The following is a 13578-nucleotide window of genomic DNA, read 5'->3' on the forward strand; positions in this document are numbered from 1 at the left end:
GAAAAAGAGATTGTTGATCTCAATGGGATTCACCTGGTTAAATAAAGGCTACAAACAAACTGTCCCTGTCAAATACATCTTCAATTATACCAATACCAATTCAATTTAGTCCGGCAGTGGCTCAGTAGTCCGGCAGTGGCTCAGTCAGTAGGGGCTTGGACTGGGAGCCGTAGGGTCGCTGGTTCAAGTCCCCGACCAGACCTAAATATGGAGTGTGGACTTCTACTTGGAGAGGTCCCAGTTCACCTCCTGCCCTGCCGTGGTGCCCTTGAGCAAGGCACCGGACACCCCCCTTCCCCCCCACTCCCATTTGCTCCCCGGGCGCTGTACAATAGCTGCCCACTGCTCCTAGTACTAGACTCCTTGTACTAGGATGGGTTAAAAGCAGAGGCCAAATTTCACTGTGTGTGCTGTGTGCTCTGCATGTGTGACCATTAAAGAGGGTTTCATCCCTCCCTATTCTAATTAAAGTCACTTGTTTCTTGTTAAATCTTGGCTCGACAATGGTCAATTATTGAAGTAAAACCTATACAATGGACAAGCTTTAGTATGATAGGACAGTGTTCAGATGAGGGGTTCAGATATTTCTGTCTGTGATCATCACAAAAGAAAGGGTAAGGTCACGGCAACTCACGTCATGACTTCTTTCAGAGACTCGATTGCTTTATCCAGCTTTTCCTTGTCTGGGTTGTCATCTGGCGTGTGCTTCTTTACGTCTGCAATGGAGGAAGAAAAAAGGGAAACGTTATGCAAGAAGGAGACGGACAGGAAGAGATGGAAATCACGTAGACCAAGGCGAGTCGAAAAGAACAGTGGGGAAGTAGAGACAAGAATCAACATTAGATAATGGAGGAGGAAGGCAGGTATGGATGGAGAACACGGACAAAGTGAGGGATGTGATTATAAGAAAGTATTTTTGTCTAAATGTATTTGACAAAGGGGTGGGTGTGTGTGTGTGTGTGTGTGTGTGTGTGTGTGTGTGTTACCGTTAAGAAGGAGGGCCACACTTGGCAGTCTCTGTACAGGTCTGATGAGCAGCTCCACCAGGGTCTGCCTGCCACACTCTGGCTTGCACTGGTTGATCTGAAAAAAAGGATATATTATTGTGATAAGAAGTGTCTGTGTAAACCTCAAATACACATTTAATTGAGAAAAAAAAATGTGCTGACCATCAGCATGGAGTGGTGTTATGATGACGTATTTTTGTAGGCAGAAGTATCAGAAAAGCTCCCTCAACAAAATCTCCATTACATTTCAGAATATTGCATGTAAATAAGATATTTGGTAATTACATGTTTTTTATACTTCCATGTAGCATTCAGAAGGATAATCTTCACATATCAACACTACTTTAAAGAGTTCTGAAGTGCTAATGCCTCTGCTAGAAGTTCAAAGCTAACTGAACTACATTGTGGTCGCATGGCTGTGCATTACCTCTGCTAAGCTAAAGGCGGCTAATGTTTGGCATGATGACATTTTGTATTTTCATTTAATCACTTGTTAGCTAATGCTATTTTGATGACACATAGAAGCTTCAGACCTTCACCAGTGTGGTATTTACTGACGTATTAGAGGTCGTACAACAAAACGTGAAGGACTCTTAAGCTTGTGTTTATCACCGACCCCATTACATGGATCTAACCAAAATAACTTTCAAAAACTTTGCGCAAGTGATCTGGAAGTGGAAAACTGCTTACTCATTACTGGGTTTTAGAACTCATTCCTGCACCACTCACAGATCAATTCACTGCTAAAAATATTGATATTGATTAATTATTATAAAGGCATCTTGCTCCCTTCAAGTCATCCAAGGTGATCCTATCATATCAAACAATCAAAATACTTTATTGATCCGAGGGGGAAATTGTGTTTTGTGACAGTTCGGCACAAAACAAGCTTACAGGAGCTATCCTCCATAACAACTTAAAGGACGCCTGTCATCTAGGATTGATTTTGCCTGAAAATGAGTGCTATATCAGTGACACTGTGACCGTGTTACTGTACACCTCAAGTATTGTCAAACCTAGCACAGGAAATCAGTGTTTCCCGGGAGTAATTCCGCTGGGAAGAACGTTTTTTCCCCCCAATATCCTACAAAGATTGTGAAGACTGGGTTTCTCATTGACATGACTTTCCTAAAGAAACTTGATTGAAGACACCAACTGAAACATGTTAAGGCACTACACTTTCCTATAGAATGGTGCAGTACTTTATATAGAGATAGGGATCAAAAAGACATTTCCCCCAAGAACAACAGCCAAAATGTCTAAAGTAATGGCATAACCTGGGACAAATGACAACTAAACACTCAATCATTTTCAGACATGATGACAAGGCTAGAGTGTGTGCGTTGATGTGAAGAAGTGACATAAAGGTACAATCGTCCTATCTATTTTTCTCATTTCAACCCCCTTGCAGGTCTCTTCTGCAAGATCTGTCTTTACGTGACACCAACCTGTCAGGCAAACAAGCACGGAGTAGCTGCAAAGGTCATACCTTGAGGAAAGCGTGGAAGCGTGGCTTTTGTTTTTCACAACGAACAATCGTCCCCTTGCTCATTTCAAAGAAGTTGACAAAGGGAGGGTAGGCCTTCACCAGATCGTTAGACTGGAAAGACAGAAAAAGAGGACAGGTCAGAAGATTCACACACAGGGGGAGGGAAAACAATAAATCACAATTTGGATTGTTTCAAACCAGTGTCTATGGAATCATTTGCAATACCACAATACTCCCTCCATGTGACTGCCTGACAATCACTGTTAACTATGACTGCTTTTTTTTGAGTAGCTACAAATGGTGCATTACTGTAACAAGCATTTATGCTCAGCAAACCTGAATCGTCTGAATAACATTATATATATTTTTTAGCTGAGGCTTTTATCCAAAGCCACTCACAATAAGAGCAATCAACCGTGAAAAAATAAATCAAAATCAGAACAGCAGGAATCCTGCAAATTTGAATGCATATAAATAAATAAATGATGAATAAAAGCAAGAAGCATTAAACCCATGATGATTTTCAACACAGGATCACAGGCAAAATGTCCCCGTCTCAACTGTTTTGGTCATTTATTAGAATAATAGGCAAGACAAGTTTATTTATATAGCACATTTCAACACAAGGCAATTCAAAGTGCTTTACACAAACGAAAGTCATTAATAGCATTTAAGAAACATATTATGAAATTATATCTAAAAACACTCATTTAAAAGCAAAGATACATGAATCACAGTTACAGTGCGAGATACACACATCTGAACGAACCCCCCTTTGGAAAATTATAATCTGACCACATGGTACCTTTTAGTTTTCGCCGAAACTATTCCTCTTTTTTATTTTTTAAATGCACATAGTTAAAGGTGGGGTAGGTAATTTGGAGAAACCAGCTCGAGTGCGCAAGAATTTGAAAATACACAGCCGGAAAAAATCTGCCACTTCCTTACAGAGCCCCTCCAACACACACGAACGCGCTGGGCCGGCTAAAATGATTGGTCGTGCTTTTTACAGTACTACAGCTTCCACAGATGACATTTTTTTATGGATTTTTTGTCAAAGCACTTCAGATATTCATTGCTATCGGGATGTTAAGAGCATTCCATGGAATATAACAAAAAGTGTATCTCGAGCCGGTTTCTCAAACTTACCTACCCTACCTTTAAGTTTACCTTGTCTTTCTAGGACTTTTTTGGTATCCTCCGTGAACCAGGGTCTTGAAACCAAAACTAATTCCTGTACCCCATGGTACCTTTTTAGTTTTCGCCAAAACTGTTCCTCTTTTCTTTAAATGCACATTAGTTAAGTTTAAGTTGTCTTTTCTAGGACTTTTTTGGTGTCCTCCGCGAACCAGGGTCTTGAAACCAAAACGGCACACGTGGGGGACTTTAACCCCAATAATGACTTTAAATACCTTTGGGGGGACTCAAGACAATTCAAAACGCTTTACAAAAATGAAAGACATTAAGAAAATGGCATTAAAAAGCAAAGATAATAAAAGTTACAGTGCAGTTTAAGATATGAATAGTTTAAAAGCAGCGGCAAAAAGAAAAGTCTTCAGCCTGGATTTAAAAGTAGTAAGAGTTGCAGCGGACCTGCAGGTTTCTGGGAGTTTGTTCCAGATGTTTGGAGCATAATAACTGAACGCTGCTTTACCATGTTTAGTTCTGACTCTGGGGACAGAAAGCTGACCAGTCCCTGAAGACCTGAGAGTTCTGGATGGTTCATAATTTAGCAGTAGGTCAGACATGTATTTTGGGCCTAAACCATTCAAAGCTTTATAAACCAGCAACAATATTTTGAAATCTATTCTTTGACACACAGGAAGCCAGTGTAAAGACTTCAGAACAGGAGTGATGTGATCCACTTTCTTAGTGTCAGTGAGGACTCGAGCAGCGGCGTTCTGAATCAGCTGCAGCTTTCTAATATATTTTTTAGTGAGACCTGTAAAGACACCATTACAGTAGTCGAGTCTACTGAAGATAAAAGCATGGACAAGTTTTTCCAAATCCTGCTGTGACATTAGTCTTTTAATCCTAGATATGTTCTTTAGGTGATAGTAGGCTGATTTAGTAACTGTTTTAATGTGACTGTTGAAACTCAGGTCAGAGTCCATGACTACACCTAGATTTCTGGCTTTATCTGTTGTTTTGAACATTGCAGACTGAAGCTCAGCGCTAACTTTTATACGTTCTGCCTTGGCTCCAAAAACCATTACCTCAGTTTTATCTTTGTTTAATTGGAGAAAGTTCTGACACATCCAGTCATTGATTTGTTCATTGCACTTACTCAGTGTTTGAATTGGAGCATAGTCTCCTGGTGAAATGGTTATGTAAATGTCTGTGTCAGCCGCATAGCTATGGTAACTTATTTTGTTGTTTTTCATTATCTGAGCCAGTGGTAGCATGTAGATGTTAAAGAGAAGAGGCCCCAGTGTTAATAGGTAACACTTTATGTATAAAAACCGTTCAAACAGAGTTACAAAGTGCTTTCACATAAAAACAGACCCTTAAATACACAAAGAGAATAAAATGACCTAAAAAAAAGCAACTAAACACACAATGAAACACAGTAAAATAAATAGAACGTAATAAAACCCAAATAAAATCACAAAAAAGCAATACTATAAAAGTGGGATTTTACTAGTAACAGAATAAACAATGCAAGCCCAATGCCACAGGTCAGAGTTAGCATGTCGCAGTCTCCTCAGGTAGACACTGACCAATCAATGGCTTCAAACTCCTTTTTATTTGTTTATGCGTGTTAATATTTAGTTTGATGGATGATGTGACCTCACATTTAAACTGATTCTATTTCAACAAAGGAGCTTCATTTATTATAAAGATTCCTACAGATGAGTGTGAAACTTCAGAAATGACTATGTGTATGTACTTTGTTGTATAAACATGCAAATATGCAAAGAACAATATTTGCAAACTGTGTTAGTACTCACATATTTGAGAATGATGTCTCCTACACTCTTGTCATCTGACCAGTCTGTCAGCAGATCCTCCAGGTCACCCTTATGAATAAACACAGAGAAATAATTAGGTCAACAGTGCCTCTTCAAGATTAAAACCATCACAATCTTTTGTTTGAAATGTGTATGAGTTGAGTCACATTACCTTTATTCTAGTGTGAACATCGTGGATTTCTGGGATGCTGCCAAATATCGTCTTCATTTCCTCCTGAGCCAGGATGGGTCCGCCCACCTGCTCCTCTTTTTCCAATGGAATCTTGAAAAGCTGCAAATAAAAAACAGACATGAGAGAAGTGCAGACACATTAAAACTGCAGTAAAGCATAAATAATAACACATGTTCTGAGAGTTAAGATACACATCCATATTTTCTACTTGCAGTATTTTCATATTTCTATCTTTACATGATGTAGCATGTCTTGATTCTGTCAGTCAACAACAGGTTAGCAACTGACTTCAGTTTCAATACTCTCATTCAGTAAGTGTGAAAAATAAGGGGGAAAAGGCACATTGTCTCTTTTTTAGTTGCCACAAAGAGCCCATGAACAAATAACTGACTGAAATAAGACTGTAACAGGACCTCAAGATGTCACAATTATAGAAGAACAGATGCTGTTTTATCACTATGTTAAGACAGGATGGTTACTGTGTAGTGGCTTAGTATCATCCATTTGCTTAAATATAGGATGTACATTTGACATTGCATTCTTGACAGTTGAAAAATAAGCAGCTGGATTTAACTGTAACTGAGTTCCTAAAATTGTGCTCAAACCCACTCCTACAACAAAGTCACACTGAGACAGTGAAACTATAGGGCAGAGGTCTTTACAGGTCTGCCTGGTGCATAGCAACAGAGACCGGGCCAGGGGCATGACAAGATGTCATAGGGTAGGGATGTGTTGTATTTCTCTGGGGCTGGGACATGTGTGTCAGTATGAGTAATGAGTCCAAGTGGACACGCCATAAGCTCTGAACAAAAGGACTTTACATTACAGAAGACAGTGTGTATTTAAGACAAGATGGGAAATTGCAGAACTAAAGTGTAAAATGACATGTTCGTTTTAATGTTCTTTTATTGGTGCTACAGGCATGATGCGCCAGTTGGGAGACGATGACATTTGGTGGCTTGGTATAACCCTACTCTGGGTCATTTGGGGTCCTATACAGTATAACCTTTAATATTTTATGCACTTTTCATATTCTGTGAAAAACAATAAATGTCCCAGGATTAAATAAATACACTTTTATTTATGAAGGAAAAAACAGGATTTGGCTCTCAATACACTGTACAATGTTAAGGCCATACACACATTGGCAGTCTACCTTTGTTTCTGTTGTGTTCAGATGAAAAATGCAATCTAAATTGGCAGGTTGCTGTCTTATTAACATGGGCCTATATTATCTGCTGCCTCACCATTTGGTGTGTTCCTTTTTTGTATTCATGCCAGATAATTCCATAAGACCTTAACCGTATATCCCAAGATAAAGTTAAAATCAGGCGGCCTTTTGTGAGTAAAGAACAGTTAAAGCTAGTCAAAAAACAACAAAAACACAAGACAGGTGACAAGAGAGGGAGATGGAAAAACATGCACCATAGATGTGTGAGGCAGAAAGGGAGTGAGTGTAGAAAGGCTAAATGAAAGGGAAGTTCAAGAAAGATAATGAAGAAAAAACACTTTCATTTGTAGTGAAGAGAAAGAAATGGTCAGGCAGGGTTTTTTATCCCTCACTAGGCAGCTGTCTGCTGGGAATAACTGATAAAACAGGCCAAGTGAGGGCATGCAAACACGCACACCTTTAATAATGGTAGCTTAGTCTCAAACTGTTGTCAGTGGCAACCGACTGGCCCACCTGTGAGTGAGTGTTAAAATTGCCCACATTGTGTGAACACATACACAGTTACCTGTAGGATGGTGTTTAAAATCTCCACATAGTTGCTCTCAGTCTGGTAGAGCTCCTTGGAGACCTGCCACCTGGCTGACTGCTTGGAAACAACCGGAGTGGAACTCTTGGAAGGCTTTAAGCTTTCTGGAGGAAAAAGACAGCGGGGGAGGAAGACTAGTTGTTAATACTGCACTGATGCAAGGGCAGACACTGCATGTTCCAATGTTTCTTTTTAAGCAATTGGAATGAAACGTGGGCTGAATCTAAATAACAAATTGTAATCAATTTTCATTTAGAATTTAAAAGGGTTATGTCTGTAGTTCGCACAATGGGCCACACAGTATGAAGGCACAGTAAACTGGGATGTGGTCATCTGGCTACTGAATAACATGCAATGCAGTAGGGTGGGGGTTCAACATCCTTTCAAATCCTTTAAGGGATTTATTGAGGTCAAGTGGACTTTAGATTTGATGAATCGTGCACTTTTTTATGACAGGACTTTCATTGGACTTGTAATGAGTATGATCATAGGGTCACTTATAACATTAGGGGTGTATGCAAATATCAATATTGTTTTAATTCATTTATTATTTATACAAGTTTGGTTTGCTTAGGTTTTTTTATACGATGACTTTTCTAAAAGTTAGGTTCTGTTTTGTTTATTTAATCATACATTGAATTGTAAAACTTTGTATACATATTGTGAGGCAGATTCTCGCTTATACAAAGCCATTTTAACAGTCCAACTGCAGGGTTTCCCACACATATACTTTACTTGGGCGGGCCGCCCAGGTATATTAACGGCCGCCCAAGTATATTTCACGACCCATTTAGGTTTTTGTTTTTTTCCGTCCGCGACCACAACGCCATCTGCGATCGATTAACTTGTGGACAATGATCCCTCGCTCTACGCCTCCTGTACCCAGTCCCGGACTGGCCATCGGGAGGACCGGGGGGTTTCCCGATGGCCTGGTCTGTTAAGTGGCCTGCTGGCCTGAGGATATTTTGGGTGACTGGCTGTCTACATGATGTGGCCTGCTGCCATGGCCACTGTCATACAGATCATAAATCAAAGCCCTTGATTGGTCTCTGTGTGTCATTCAAGCTCGGGATAACCTCAGCTCAGGTGAGGTAAAGGACTCTCTGAGTGTTTAGATAGTTAACTTATGGTGCATTTCCACTACAGGGCCTCGCTCGGCCTCGTTAGGACTGGCTCACTTTATGCTGCGTTTCCACTACAGTTTAGTAGCTGGGGCAGTAACTATAGTAACGCAGTGTAGGCGGAGCCGTGACGTCATCTTCAATGAGAACCACAGAAAAACAACATCAGCCGTTAGCTGTTAGCACTCACTCAGTCCATTAAAGCATTTAAAAAAAAAAAAAAAAACTGTTGGGTTAGTTATCATTGTTGATCATTTGAAAGAACATTGTTTTTGTTCGAGCAACCTAAAGAGACATCTTTTTTGTTCAAAACAAGCTGTTATATGGCCTACATTTGGGTTGTTTTTGTGTGTTGATGTTGTCAATTTGGAAATGCAGTTTTCTGAATAAAATAAATGGAAACCCTTTTTCTTTTTGTGCCTTTTTTCGATTATCAAATTAGTCGTTTGTTGCAGCCCTAATGTAAGGTCAGGTGACACTGCACACGTCCCTGTTCATGTTGGTACTCCATTACTCTCAGCTGGCCGGGGTACTTCATATTAGCTTTGAGTTGGACTCTCTTCTGACGATCAATACATGTCATCCTGAAGCAAAGCCTGACCTGAGGTTCCTGTCTGCTGCTCCTCTTCTTGTTGTTGAAGAGTCCCCAGGTAGGACCTCCTCTTCCTCTCTTCCCTGTCTGTCCTACTCCTTCTTTCCCTGGTTCTCCTCCTTCTCATCTTATTCCTGGCAACAGGATTGCTCTCTGAACTGTTCCCTACTCTGTCTTCTGAAATAGAGATTAGTCGATCTTGTTACTGCTTTCCTTAAAACTATATTCTCAGTTATTTTGCTTTTAATACATACAAGAAATGGTGTAACTGTCACTGAAAAAATAAAAGGGATTAAGGGACGGATGGAGAAGGTGTTTTATAGTCAACCGTCATTTCTCTGTTACCTGCCAAGGCCTTGCAGGTGTCGGGGGTGTTGGAGATGTCCAGCAGAGAGCCCATGGACAGGGAGTGCTCTGCTGAGGGTCTCTTGCGTGGGGGGGGGAAGGGAGAGATCTCCGTCTCCTTGGTGAGCTGAGCCAGCGTGTCCCTGAGACGCCGGCGCTTGCGGTTGCTGTTGGGGGTGGTGAGGGACAGCAGAGACACGGCCTTCTTCATGGCCGGGCTGTCGTTCTGATCGCAGCGGCAAAATAGAGAGAGAGAGTGAAAAGGAGAAGCAACATGAATACACGGAGAATCTCTTGAAGATGATGATGAAACCTGAATCAGAAACTCTTAAACAGTTATCTGTGAGGAAGGCAAATAGAGAATATATATCTTTTTTTTAATTTTATGTATAAACCTTGATTCATGGTTGTGTAATGCTGTAGTCCAATTCTTATACATTGAGATAAAGAGAGATACTCCTTTTGCCGTTCGCATAAGGTGAGTGTTTATACATTTGGCTTGAAATAATATTCATTTAGTAACAATACCCATAAATAGAGGTGGCCGGATTTTGCACTACTGTCGTTACGGTGATAAAACAAACACACACACACACATACAATCTACTTGCCACAGCTCTCAATAAACTATGTTTCATATAAACAGGTACCATTGTCTCGGTTATGTACAGGCAGTATAAAACATGTGATGTGTTGTTTCCACACAGACTGCGTTGCTACTGCCAGCTCTCCACAGATCATGTTTGCTGTCTGATTTAACAAGAATTCTATTAATTAGGGATGCTCCGATCGACAATGTTGGGGCCGATCACCGATCCGATCGAGTGGAAGGGGCCTATGGGGATCTTCCATTTAAAGTGATGTTTAAAACTCAGTTAATGGGGCTCATTCACTGGAGCTTCCACAAACAACAACCAACATAATTATTACATTCAAATGAAGTACATTATTCAAGTTTACATTAACCTTGGATAATAACACGGGAGAAATGAGCGGAAGCGCTCTCTTTTCCTCTCTCCGCCTCTCTCTCTCTCCTGACAGCCCGTCAGTATCTCATGCATCTCACTGATCCAGTAATGAGCGACCCGACAGTGAAGAATAAATATATGTATAACTAGTTTAGCTTGTTCCAGAGGTAGATAAAATAGCTAAGTGTGTTAGGTCTAACTCTTGTGTGTTTTGCTCCGCTCACCGCTCCGTCACAGCGGGCGGAGCTGCAGGATTTCTGCTTCACACACACGTTGCATACCGCTATTTTATTGTCTTTTTCGGACACCTTAAAATACTGCCAGACTGGTGAAGCCATTTTGGCGAGCTTGTTTTGCCGCGCACAGAGAAAAGTGTCATCATTTTACGTCATGCGATCGGCTCTCGCGATCGGCATTTTTAGAGAGCACCAATCGATCGGCAGAAAGTGAGTATCGGCCGATATCGATCGGAGCATCCCTACTATGAATTATGGTGGGAAAAGGTCAGCACGCCAAATCTCTAGATATTCTATGATTGAGACGTAAAGTTTTAGGACAGCTTTCTGTTTCTTTAACAGGTTAAAGATGTTAATATAGAATAATGTCCTTATTAGTTTGGCTTGTCGGATCACAAATGATGTGGCACCCTTTACTTTAGAGCTTTTAAACATTTGAAATAAATAAAAACCATTGTGAAAAAAAACATTTGTTCATATTGCGGTTGCTTAGCAACAGAGTTCATTCACAACCTCAAAATGAAAGCATGGCTGTTAAATCTGAAAAGATATGCATATACTATATAACTACATTATGGGGCAGGGTATTTCTCAAAAAAGGTATACACATTATTTGTATTGCTTTTAGGAGTCAATAACACAACGTTTTATTTCTTTCTATTTTTCTTAAGATATTTTCCCATACATACCGCATAGAATGAAATAAGGCAAAATCATGTAAATCATTTTTTTTATTTTGTAATACCGTGATAAAGTACTGCGCAAAAAACACAACAAAAAAAGGAATGTGAATCTAAATTTCAGTCATATACCCAACCCCTAGCGATAATGCACTCACCTTCTCGTAGAGGTACATGGACTCTCCGGCCCGAGCGTCCATCTGTATGCTTCCCCAGAACCACTAACACAGAAGGGAGAAAACAAAACAAAAAAACTCTGGTTTTATAAGGACCACAACTTCCTTTGAAATAACCTCACCCAATCCACCATGCTACCATGGCTCACATTATTTACTGAAATAGGGAAATACATTAAAACGATCATTTAGAACTCAAGGCAATACCCTGTTTTGTCAAAATGGTGCTAAAGTAGTATCAGGTGTTAAACTTCACTCTTAAACAAAAAACAAAAAAACCTACCTCCTGTTTGACCACAAAGAGTTTACTGGAGGGAGGAAATGGCAGCTCCTTTACTGCGTTTTCCTCCACTACCATGTGTGTACAGCGCTCGTCTCCAACCTCAAGATAAGTGCCACCTTGGAGACAGAGAAAAGGGATATGATGATGAAAATACATGTTCATGTGCAAAACACAATTGTACAATACAAGTGTTTGCATTGTATGAAACAATGTGTATATTCACTGCTGCACAGGTTTAATGACACTGACCATGTTTGAGAGTCCTCTCCTCCATGTTGGCCTTATCTTCATCTAAGAAACCCAGGAAACTGAGGATGCAGTCCTGGAAGGGAGGCACTTTGAACTCTGTTCGAAACTCCTCTTCTCCTGCATGGAAGAGCCTGAACACATGAAGGGAGAAAGACAAGGTTACAATTAATAACATGTCATCATTTCTGAAATTTTGTTTTAGATTAGGTACATTAAACATAATTGATTCTACATCGTTGAATACATCAGGATTTGTTCACCCCCTAAAGCTCCTGAAAGGCTTACATACACATACATGATGAGACAGCAGAATGACTGTTGAGGCCTCTCAGATTCCCAAGAGCACTGCTTTTTCTGGATTTAAGATTCATTTTTAACACCAATAATGAAGCTCTTTAAACTGTAAGGTTTAATTAATATATAAGTTTATTTAATAGTACCACGATCAACTACTGCTTAAAATCGTCTTCTTTTTCCTCCAAGAGTCAGATTTTTGGGCATGAGCAAGAGTATATACACACAGCACAACACATGCCATTAAAGTGTTTAGGGGTTGTTAGCTGCAGAGTTTCCGTTAGCCGGTAATTACCGGACTTTGACCGGTAAAATATGCTGAAGACCGGCAAATCTAAATCTCTTCGGTCAAAATAATTTCCCCTTAGCACAATACCGCATCAGTTGCGCCACTTATGTAACAGACAAGAATAGTTTGTGACAGACAAGAATAATAAACGCGAGTGAAGTCTAATCTGACGGGAGAGAGAGATCAGGATCAGCTGCTGCTGACGGAGACACGCAGCTCTAGCGGATCACCTGCAGCGGTGAACGGAGCAAAACACACACTTCAGGTTAGAAAATTACACTTAGCTATTCAAAACCTCTCAAACTACCTAAACTAGTTATAGATATGTTTAGTTTTACTGTCGGGTCACTCATTACTGGATCAGCGAGCTGCATGATACTGACGGGCTGTCAGGAGAGGGAGAGAGCGCTCCGTTTATTATTCCCGCGTTATTGTAAATTACTGTACACTTTTGAATAATATATTTAATCTACTATAATTAGTTTGTTAAATATCGAGTCGTTATCAATTTGTTTTAAAGCTCAATAAATAACAAAGAAGACCTTTGACCGGCACTTTTCTCATTTTGTCCGGAAGATTTAAACTTTAACGGACATCTTGACCGGCAAAAATAAATTCTAACGGAAACTCTGGTTAGCTGTGCTAATAAAAATCAATTATCATTCATATTATTCAACCCCCTTTCCTCAAATGTATGTGGGACTTGGCTTCATCATTCAGCACACCTAATTTGTATGGTTTACAAAGTGTTGTGCATCAGCAGTTGACTTTTTCATATGTTAAACAAAAAAAGAAGAGAAAATAAACCACAAAAAGAAAACTGGGGATCTAATATTTCCCTGTGCTCAAATACTGGCTGGCAGAGAGAACATAAAGTAAACAATAGATATGTTTCACTTTGGCATGCCTTTGCCACAGGATACACAAATGAGAAGCTAACCAAATAAC

General features: G+C 40.0%; 1 protein-coding gene across 6 annotated transcripts in view; it reads right to left on the reverse strand.

The window, feature by feature from the left end:
• Positions 1-13578, reverse strand: part of ect2 (epithelial cell transforming 2) — a 63776-nt gene that overhangs the window by 32491 nt on the left and 17707 nt on the right. For 4 of the 6 annotated variants that reach the window (XM_034140820.1, XM_034140818.1, XM_034140816.1 and 1 more), the window contains 11 exons: positions 12048-12178; positions 11799-11914; positions 11498-11560; positions 9456-9681; positions 9120-9287; positions 7377-7501; positions 5620-5739; positions 5448-5516; positions 2497-2607; positions 987-1083; positions 635-716 (listed from right to left, as the gene is read on the reverse strand). In XM_034140820.1, the coding sequence (XP_033996711.1) occupies positions 635-716; positions 987-1083; positions 2497-2607; positions 5448-5516; positions 5620-5739; positions 7377-7501; positions 9120-9287; positions 9456-9681; positions 11498-11560; positions 11799-11914; positions 12048-12178 (1308 nt within the window). The remainder of the gene's footprint in view (positions 1-634; positions 717-986; positions 1084-2496; positions 2608-5447; positions 5517-5619; positions 5740-7376; positions 7502-9119; positions 9288-9455; positions 9682-11497; positions 11561-11798; positions 11915-12047; positions 12179-13578) is intronic. The other 2 variants (XM_034140822.1, XM_034140819.1) reach the window with 1 other exon arrangement.

This window comes from Trematomus bernacchii, unplaced genomic scaffold (assembly GCF_902827165.1).
Source record: "Trematomus bernacchii unplaced genomic scaffold, fTreBer1.1, whole genome shotgun sequence".
Taxonomy (NCBI): Eukaryota; Metazoa; Chordata; class Actinopteri; order Perciformes; family Nototheniidae; genus Trematomus; species Trematomus bernacchii.